Genomic DNA, 10,299 nt, shown 5'->3' with positions numbered 1-10,299 from the left:
GTCCGCATCACGGACGCAGAGCGGCAGCGTAGGGGGGTGGGTGGGTGGGGTGGGGGGTGTCGAAATAGCGCCGGCAGAGGGCGCGGAGGGATATAAAGCGCCCAAGCGGGTGGCCTCGTAGCGGTCCGCGCTCAATGGCGGCTTCCCATTGGTCCGCGCTCAATGGCGGCTTCCCATTGGCTCGTGCGCTTTTGCAAAGTGCACCCCAGTTTATTTGAACTTTATTTATTTATTTTTGTTTGCCCCGAACGCACTTTAAAAAAGTGCGACTGTTAGAAATGCAGTCGACGCTGTTTCGTATAACGAAGTACTTACACCGAATATAATATTACAGTTGTACTAATAATTTAATTACGACTCTATAATAAAGCGTATATTAAAGTCGGCTGTGGTTTAGGTATCATTGTAACAATGTAACGGCACACTTTCATATCGAGTATACACAAACAGGGTACACGTCTTATTTTAAAAGGTGTCGTTAAAACGTGAAACGCTTCCCACAATAAAATCTTATTCCTTAGCGGTGGTGACTCAACGCGGTTTGAGAACGCGCCCGGACGCGGGGTGACGTAATGGCCACCACGTTCGATGACGTCAGCGCGTGACGTCACCACTGGTTACCGCTTCACAACATTGAGACGCCTTTACGAACAATAACAATTCATAGCAAGGGGCTAATACAAGCGCAGCAGCGCGGCGTTGTTGCTTTAGAGTCGAAATTTGTCAACAATCTCCCCTCGGCACAAAGCATCGCGGCGGTGAGTGTCTCGCGATATCGCTCGGGATTTTTTCGTTTGCCTGCGGCCTCGATCTTGCCTAGAGCCGCTGCCGGGGGAGGCGAGGGTGGCTGTGGGTTCCGGGCCAGGCGAGGCAGGCTCTGTTCCGCGACGTTCGAGCAGGCCTGGTTTCTTAAGATTAAAATTGCGGCCTGTGAAACATTGTAACCACATCGTTTTGCGCGGATGCCTTTCTAAAATGTGTCTCTGAGCCTCGGAAATGAAGACTGCATTGCAATGACCTGAACCCCCATTATCCTAAAAGTCTGCCTCTTGCAACTTTGCCGCGAGCAATAAACACAGAACCTTGACAATCCCACTGGTACCTTAGCCTGGGCTCAGAGTGAACTAGAGTCGTGCATTGCGTCGGAACCAAGTCGTTCCCTTGCCTTCCCAAGTTGTAAAGATCACAACCCTTACCTTTTAAGTATCCGCCGGCGATTTCTTGATATCTCTGTTGATCTTCATAAGTTGCAATCAGCAATGCATTCTGCACGGACGCATGGCCTGGATCTGCATTGACGAGATGTAGCAACGAGCTCCTTTCCCCAGGGACACCGAGAGCAGCAAGCGTGTTGTTGTTATTGTTGTTGTTGATGATCTCCCCGTCTCTCTCTCTCTCTCTCTCCCCTTGTTCAGCAGTGGCCGCTGCTCGAGGCCATGGGCAAGAGTTGCAAGGTGGTGGTGTGCGGATTGTCCTCGGTGGGGAAGACGGCGATCTTAGAGCAGCTGTTGTACGGTAACCACAAAGTCGGTGAGAACTTCGCCACGGTCTCTCGCCTCTAGATCTTCATCGTCGGTGGGGCGTTCATCAGACGAGCGCGAGGGTTTTTAGTATTTGGTTTTAGCACTACAAAGACAAGGATTGGGTAGAGTGCTGTTAGCGAGTAGCGCCTATGAAGGCCGGCAACACGCCCGGCTGCCTTTGTCTCCCCAGTAGCGATGTTTACACACCGCACCGGGTACTCAGTTGAGGCTGAGTCGACCTAAGGGAGGCCCAGGACCGGTTCTGATAATCGTCACTGGTGGTGTTGGCCGTGAGCGGAAATCGAACTCGGGTCGCCGGATTCGTAGCGCAGCACTTACCTGCTACCCCCACACACACACACACCTTTATCTTCTACGAAACAGGTTTCTGTTGGGGGGCAAGGGGGGTTAAATCGCGTAAGTACAGGGTGCTTCAAAACAATGTTAACACTTCCGAGAATTTGCAACAATACCACAAGAAACGTGGCCTCCGGGCTCTGGAGAACCACCTGGAGAAGATTCCAGGCACGCGTTGATAATGATGAAGCTATTAACATTACATTTGTTTTCATGTTACTGCGTATTATCCGTTCTTTTGCCATTCAAAACGATAGTCCCATATGAGTGTTAACATTTTTTGAGGCACCCTGTATATACATGTGTCGTTAAACCCACCACCACCCGACACAGCCAATTAGTAAGGTTTGTCTGAATGAGGCTCGTAATTACTGGTGAAACGTCGTTCTCAGATTGTAAATGTTGCGGCTTTGCTCTCTAATAACGAATTGGCACGTTCTGTTTACGTGACAAACCTTGCTAATTGGCTGTGTCGGGTGGTGGCGGATTTAACGGCACACATATTTACGCGATTTAACCCCAAAAAAAAATCTATTTTGGATGTTGGTTGCGAAAGCCTGCGTGTTAAACTGACACCTGTATCTGTTATCTGAAATGGGCGTCTCAAATTGCACACGCGACACAACACACATGAGCCTGATGTCTCCCAGACATCCCTTAAGTTTTCACAGACTTATTCCATCATTAGGTGTACGGGGTGGCATTTTCACAATTTTATCTGCAATAAATTATTCTCATCTTTGTAACGGTGTATCTGCTGTATACGTTGCCTTTCTGCCAACATGAATCAACTCCCAACACGAATCGGTTAACAAACATCCCAGTGCTGAGTGGTTCCAGAGCAGTGTTCTTCACTCATTTTCAGAGGGTGGCCACTTTCGCCGATAAGACATCGTCTGTGCGAGGGCCGCCACACATTTGAAACCATTGGGGTTTGACAGTACGAGGATGATGATAATGGAGCGGTGTTGTCACTCTTTGTTTATTGTTGGGGGCCGCACTAAAGGCCACCAGGGGCCGCCAGTGGCCCACGGGCCTTGCAATGAAGAACACTGCTCTGGAGTGTCTTTTGGCCTACTCTTCCACACTTGGAAGACGTAGGAGCATACACCACCGCACGTCGACTGTGGTATACTCTTCGTTCATGTTATGCATAGGCTTTTGGGACAAATAGGATTAGTAGACAGTTTATTTTGCCGAGATTGGGTAGATATGGCAATGTTTATAAATTTGCGACAATAAAATAAAAAAAAAGTGAGCAAACATGCATGTAAATTGTTAATTAGCAAAACCGGAATGTTGAACGGCAAGCAACATGTTTAACTATTTTTATATACAATGTTTTGCTGGAAATTACATCCAGTGTCATCGGGCGTTAACAAGAGCTCAGATCTCACATTCTTCATTGTCGCACATCCCGTATTGCTAACCCGGTACACGAAGCATGGCAGAAATTCTTCATGAGAACTAATCGGCTCACGGAATATCATACCTGTCAACCCATTGCCAGTGCCTACCTTATTACAAACCAATTCAGACCTTATTGGTAACCCCGTGGCCTTAGAAATCTCAACGTTTATCCTCACAAAGTCCCATCACAAGGGCGAAACACAGACAAAAAAATTACCCGTATTGAAACGGCTGTACGCCATATGGACATGAAAACTCAATTTCCCTGTACAAGAATATGTGGTAAACCGTATGGGTTGGCGGCTAGAGAATATTATTGTAAGAATGCTGTGAGAGAAACGGGGTTCGGCCAAACAAAGCGGCCGTCGGATGCTGCAGGCTCGGAGACCAACGAGACCCAGGAGGACATCTACGTGGCGTCGATGGAGACGGAGCGCGGCGTGCGCGAGCAGGTCCGCCTGTACGACACGCGCGGCCTGCGCGAAGGCGGCGTGGAGCTGCCACGTCACCTCCTCGCGCTGGGCGACGGCTTCGTGCTCGTGTACAGCATCGACTCGCGCGAGTCCTACCGCCGCGTCGAGAACCTCAAGAAGGAAATCGACAAGGCCCGCGACAAGAAAGAGGTAGTCGGTGGTGGTGGTGGTGCCAGCCATGGGGGGGTGGGGGCGGTCAGTCTGTACTCCAGCAACCGCCATGCCTTGCCGGTATCAAAAAGCTCCTTCTAACCATGAGAAACCAGATTTATAATGTGATGTTTTCGAATGTTAACTTTGTATAATGAAGAAACGTCTTGATAACTCATGCGGGGCAAATGGAGTCTTCGTGGGACACTTAAACTGCGAACATTTCACGGGATTTGCTGGTATTGCTGTGGCAACAAATGTGCACCTCATGTTTATCAAGTTGTCTCAAGAGATATCAACTTGGTAGCATTAATAGCTTTACATAAAACACATAACCTTGCTCTGTGATGACAATTACACAACACAATAGGTGGTTTTGAACAGTGAATAGTTACAGCCAATCAGAAAATCTTATATCTTTATACTATAATAGAAAAGTTTTCTGGCTGGTTCCTGCCTGGATTCCTGCCTGGTGCCGGGCCAAGTGCGCATGTGGAAGTGACGTCATATCGCACATCTGTGCAAGGATGTCACATCGTATTCCACGGTGTTGAACCGGGTTCGTGTGGCGTGTTGAAGTCATGCCTCTCCGCCCACACGCTCTCTACCCCGGCCATGTATGACGCGCAAATACGATAGAGGAGAGAGACGAGAGGGGAGGGAGGGAGACATCGAGAGGCATGGAGAGGGGCAGAGAGACAGTGAAAAGGCATGAGATGGGAGGACGGATTAGAGAGAGGCAAGAGCCATTGATATGAAAGAGGTGATAATAAGGAGAGCTAGGGTGAGAGAAACGGGGAGACAGGGGGGTGAGGGAAGTGGATGAGATAGAGTGGAGGAGAGGAATATATACAGGGAGAAAGAGGTAGAAGAAGGGACAGGAAACAGAAACGGATAGCAACAGAGAAAAGTGAGAAATCGAGATAAATTGGCACATACAGTGCAGAGATGGCAAGAGAAAGTTGAAGATAGACAGGGCACGATATTCGTTAAAAAGTTTAGTTGGCTGACTGAAAGGGACAAGTCAAATCCAAAGGACTTGCGGGTTGTTCGTTATACGGAAAATTGTCCCTGAGTTGGCACGCTTCCCGTGGCAGGTAACCATCCTGGTGCTGGGAAACAAGAGTGACCTGGCGGATTACCGGCAAGTAGAGGCAGAGGCAGCCCAGCTTTGGGCCAAGAACGAGAAGGTGCGTGGATACACAAGCCATGATGCCATCACAGCGCAATCTCCGTGACTCAGGACAAATTAATCTGGAGACAGCCCTTCGGCAATAGCTCTGTTTCAATTGTAATTGACTGCCATCGTCATGATTTGTAATTACTGCTGTGTTTGACACCCATGCACTCGACTTGCAATGTGTAGGTGCGGCTGTGGGAGGTTACGGTGACAGACCGACGGACGTTGCTGGAGCCTTTCGTGTACCTGGCCAGCAAGATGACCCAGCCACAGAGCAAGTCCACCTTCCCTCTGAGCCGCAAGAGCAAGGCAGGGTCCTCTTTCGAGAGCTGAGCTTTGGGGGAAGCATTCTTATTGTTCCTGAAGCAGCAGCAGCGATAAGGAAAATAAAACACACTTGCTGTTCAAGAGTCCCAAAGCCACAATTCCTGGTTGCCACAGCTTTGGTCTTCCTGGTCTACCAGTATGGTTGCTGGGTTTTTCATTACATTCCTCAAAAGCCTTTTCGCCTCCTAGCATGCAAACAAAAGTCAAATGGGACTCTACGTTTGTGCACTGTAACATATGCCACTAACCTCGAGATATATTTATTTTATTACAGAAACTTTTAGTTCACAAGTTTTTGCAACATTGTGAGAGCCTTGTAAAACATCTATCGGGAATATCTAATAGCTGATCAGGATTTGAATAGCAACACATTTGGCATAATTCTCATGTGGCGCACAGTGGAATCTTCTTCACGCTGCTTTGTCAATTTAAGTCGGTGGCTGCTTATAAAAGCTTTTGTGGTATTGCTTAAAATTAATTTGAGGGTAAACTTCTTTTTCCAATTGTGTAGTAATAATAATTTTGATTTATAAAGTGCCCTTCGAGAATGTATCTCAGAGTTCCACAAATGTAAAGGGGGATGGAATAAATACGTAATCGGGGAGAGAAAGCCTAAAGGGACAAGATGGAAAATTATAGAAGGCTTTAAATAGGTGAGTTTTCAGCCAGGACTTAAGTGTCTGTATTGACTCCAAGTCCCTAACCTCCAGGAGCAGGTAATTCCAGCACCTGGGTGCCATACAAATAAAAGCCCCATCACCCCAGGTCCAAAGCCTGGAGCATAGTGCATCGAGTAGGACACGATTGGGAGACCTTGGAGATGACGGTGATGTGTGGCTGAACCAACTGTTGAATTAGTGTGGAGCAAGCCCGTTTAAAGCCTTTTACAAAAGTATCAGAATCATATAATCAACGTGGGTTTGAACTGGGAGCCAATGCAAGAGACATGAGCACATGTCTGAGACATGATCCCGAATAGGGGTACGAGCGAGCACCTTGGTGAATGCATGTTGGATGCATGTACATTACGTACATACATTTCCTCTATTGGAAGTACACTGAGCGTTAAAACGACCATCCTTTAGATAAAACAGACCATAGGTGTCAGCACTTGCTTGGGGAATGGACGGTCTATTGAGTACACAGATACTTCCTTGCATTGACGTGTATGCATGCCAATGAGTCATGGGGGAGGAGGGGAACAACATTGTGAACTGATCATATTTGATCATGCTCGGAAATATGACACATCTTCCGTCTTGAGTTGCATGCATAGATCCGTAATGTAGCTTGCAGTAGCTAATCATCGCCAGTTGCCATTCGCAACCCTTGTTGCAAGAGACCACTCGCTGTCCCTTTACAAAGTGTTATTTTCGATTTATGACCCCTTAGGACTAGAGTCATGACCACAGCTGCCTGCGCGCATGGCCCATAAATTGACACCCCAAAGAGGTGCCAATGAGTGCTGCCACAGCACAGCAGGATGTTACAGAAACTTCGAAAACTATAACAGACCCTTAAAACGACCCAGAGGGCTGCAAGCCTAAAACAAATGGCTGAAACATTCACTGCTTACTCATTTCGAGCAAGAATGATATCTTGATGCACTCCTGTTTAAAATAATTTCTTGTATTTCCAAGAAAGCGATCTGCATGTAGATTGTTTTTCATTGATGGAAAAAAAGTTCTAAATGTAGGCAAATGCTTCTGACTGGGACAAGGATAAATCAATTTACATATTTTAAAAAAACGATAACTGAATTTCCAAGCATTGTTATCCAGCACAGCAAACTCTGCTAGACCACATCTGGTCAAATGTAAACAGGGAGTTCCAGAGCAAACAATAACATGTTTCCCTTGCAGGAGAGAAATGTTGAAATTAGTTTTTAATCTTCGAAACTCAAGTACTCTCATTTATTTAACATAATGAGATTCTCTGTTGAAATTAGTTGGAGGATGCTCGGATAAATGGCATCCTAGCCCTTGGCTAGTTGCAGAATCGTGACAGAGTGGACTTGGCTTGCCATATCCTTCCAATCTGTGTTCAAGCGCAGTGGACTTGGCAGAAAAGCCAAGGTCTCGAACCTCATTTTCAGGAAAGGTCTTGAGAGCACCATTGGTTTGTAGTGCACGCCGTGACCACGCAGTCGGGGCAGGAAAGCGTGTGCTAAGATGATGATAGAGCAGGACTCCCATGTTTATCCCAGCTGCTTCGATGACGATTTTAAGATTATTTTTGCGCCACAAGCCTCCATGAATTCTGAAATAATTTGCATGAATTTTCCTGTAAAAGGCTATCTTTGCTGATGCATATTGTGATCGATATTATTTGTGGTGTGTGTGCACTCACAGTTATTGTTGATAAATTATACACGTTTGGTAGCTGGATAGCCAAGTTGTCTGCACTCGTTATTGAATTGACAGTCACATTCCTGCAGCTGCCCAGTAATTTCTGCAGGCGAATTACGAAAGTATGTTGTCTGCTGCGAAGTTTAAATTAAAGAGCCTGTTACATCCCATGAGTAAGCTATTGTCAAAAACACTTATCCCCCCCCCCCCCCCAAATTCTAATGAAGTTCTGTTACTCGGGTCTCGGATTAGGTCATCTGTGAAGAGTCACCTCCCCACCGATTTGATGTTCTTGTAGCAATTCGAGGTCACGATTCAATACAAGAATCTGTCTCATTTTTACCACCTAGTTTGTATTTTTATTTCGTTACTGTTTTGTTCGCTTCATCAGCCTACATTTTTCAGCGTATAATTTTAGCACATTAAATAATTCATTCTTACATGCACGATTATATGCATGTATCATAGAGGCTAAGAATCGATTTCATTGATGCATCATTGCCTATTTAATATGAAATGGAGTGTACCTTTCGCGAAATATGGATGTGTATTTAAGCGGAAGGAAATGGCACCACTACTTCAACATTCCATGAGTCACTTATTATATATTATATTCAGACTCAGAATATTTATACTGGAGGAATCCGATGAGCTATAAAGCTCTTTTTCACATGTCCAGTAGGGGCAGATCAGACCGTTACAACAACAAACAATACAAAAACACGATAGGAGTGAAAAGTATCGGACAGGTAAACAAGTCACTTAAAATATATATACAAATAAAACTTAACAATTTGTATCTTACCAGGCAAAGCCTACTGAGATATTAGCCAATTTTTCAGAAGCGACCTGGCCACAAATGATAGCTCAACTAAATGGCTTATCATGTGGAAATGTATTGCAGCAATTTAATCTAATCTAAATGCAACGCAGAATAATGATGCCTTTTTCATTTCTGCCGAACACTGGGTTTCAGTTACTAAAAAAAAAATCTGTCTTGATATAATGTTTGGCCTTGTTGTGGTAACAAATCGGTATGCCGGCTCTGAGACTACTACTGTACTGACTGTTAACCTGCTCGTAATGTGTTGTTGAACACGTGTCGGCAAGTGTTTGTTTCGGAAAAACCGTGATGTGTTGTACTTGTTCCTTAGCTTGTATAGATTGCATTCTCAACAATCCTCGTTATGGTATTACCTAGCAGTAGAAGTTTTTAAAGACGTTTTTTAATAGTGCATGAAGTTTGTGTGGATGTTTTATTTTAAGTATTTTTCAAAGTGTCCTGGGTTTCCCTCCTGTAAATAAAGTGTTGATGGGTCTTAACCATTGTGCGCGAGGTGTGTTGTGTTGATGTCGCACCCAACACGTACTGGGTAGGGAAAAGCCTTCGGGGGTTTATCATCAGCATTGAATCTAAATTCAATTCATGGACATGCCACTGCGCTTGATTATATGTTGCCAGCTGCGTCCACCGGCTTTGTGCCTATTTTCGTACATGTTATGTTGCTGTTATTTTTGCCGTGGAAAATACATTTAAAAAAGACCAACCAAAAATATATATTATAAAAAAGTTAAAATACTTTTGGGCAGGGTCCTGAAAAAGCATCTGAAAACCCACTGGCATTTTCATGGATAAACAAAGGACATAATTACATTAATACGCAACACGAAGCAAGCACACGCACTATTGCAGTCGTTTTCTCGTTCTGGGAGCTGGGACATGTTTGCATGGAGGCTTTGTAGGAGAAGCTAGAAGCTTGCCCTGTACCCTTCTCGGCGTCTCGTTTCAGCAGCGGACTGTGGCTATTTTCGAGCGTCAGCTGATGTCAGGGACCACCCTGTGCTTTGCGCCTGAAATAGTTCATCCACTGTCTCCATAATAACGCGTTCACCCAAGCCTCGCGATGCCTCATTATATATGTATCTCAGGGTGCCGCGAAATTCTTGAATCGTTTTGAGTCGGTGGTGCAAGCACAGACGTGCTTCCAGAAAAGAAATCAGGAATGAGTGAATTGTGTTTCGTGCATTACTCTGGCCATAATCATTCAACACAGCAGCAATTCAATAACATTGCACGATAAAAACGCAACGCATCCATCGCCTTGGGTGAAGGCGCTCTATATGAATATAAATTACCATCAAATGAGAATACACTGCCCTAAAATAGGAAAACAAAACGTACTGTAACGTCATGTTTTAGAACAGGTGGCTCCCAATCGGAAGTTTGCAAGTTTAAATCCTGGAACGGGGGTTGTTGTCGCCCCATCATCCCCCCGGGCTCAATCAAATGAGTCATTTTGTCAAGGAAGTGGAGCAATGGATAGACTCAGTTCTGCCACAGGAATAGTGGATTTCCAGCAGTGACTTTCCAGCACTGGCTCACGGCGGTAAACGGGACTATGAGCACCACCTGAATGCTCAGAGCAGAACATCTCTGGACTTTTTGGGCAATGACCCTTCTTTACACGAGAGACGGCAGAGAGATTGAATAATAATTGGTGACTAGACGATGCACCGTGGGGCTCTGATAT

The 10,299-nt window shown here is 45.5% G+C and overlaps 1 protein-coding gene across 3 annotated transcripts; it reads left to right on the top strand.

Moving 5' to 3' along the window:
• Positions 1-224: 224 nt before the first annotated feature.
• Positions 225-5,913, top strand: LOC144729073 (NF-kappa-B inhibitor-interacting Ras-like protein 2). 3 transcript variants are annotated; one of them, XM_078608956.1, is made up of 5 exons: positions 225-758; positions 1,419-1,530; positions 3,669-3,913; positions 5,011-5,103; positions 5,280-5,913. In XM_078608956.1, exons 2-5 carry the CDS (start codon positions 1,437-1,439, stop codon positions 5,424-5,426), a joined length of 579 nt encoding a protein of 192 aa, XP_078465082.1. In that variant the 5' UTR covers positions 225-758; positions 1,419-1,436; the 3' UTR covers positions 5,427-5,913. The 3 variants fall into 3 exon arrangements, with proteins under 3 accessions (XP_078465082.1, XP_078465081.1, XP_078465080.1); XM_078608955.1 differs by having other exon boundaries at positions 1,416-1,530; XM_078608954.1 differs by lacking the exons at positions 225-758; positions 1,419-1,530 and having other exon boundaries at positions 2,304-3,913.
• The last annotated feature ends 4,386 nt before the right edge of the window (positions 5,914-10,299 follow it).

The sequence above is a fragment of the Lampetra planeri genome, chromosome 31 (genome assembly GCF_965212315.1).
Source record: "Lampetra planeri chromosome 31, kcLamPlan1.2.h2, whole genome shotgun sequence".
NCBI lineage: Eukaryota > Metazoa > Chordata > Hyperoartia > Petromyzontiformes > Petromyzontidae > Lampetra > Lampetra planeri.
The sequence above is the reverse complement of the archived record's forward strand: the minus strand, read 5'-3'. Positions and strand labels throughout refer to the sequence as shown.

Bases quoted from the DNA above. Each gene is read 5' to 3' on its own strand.
- LOC144729073 (XM_078608954.1), top strand. From the start codon at position 3,533: ATGGACATGAAAACTCAATTTCCCTGTACAAGAATATGTGGTAAACCG. The intron at 3,914-5,010 runs GTAGTCGGTGGT...TTCCCGTGGCAG, and splicing joins AGGCCCGCGACAAGAAAGAG to GTAACCATCCTGGTGCTGGG. The intron at 5,104-5,279 runs GTGCGTGGATAC...TGCAATGTGTAG, and splicing joins TTTGGGCCAAGAACGAGAAG to GTGCGGCTGTGGGAGGTTAC.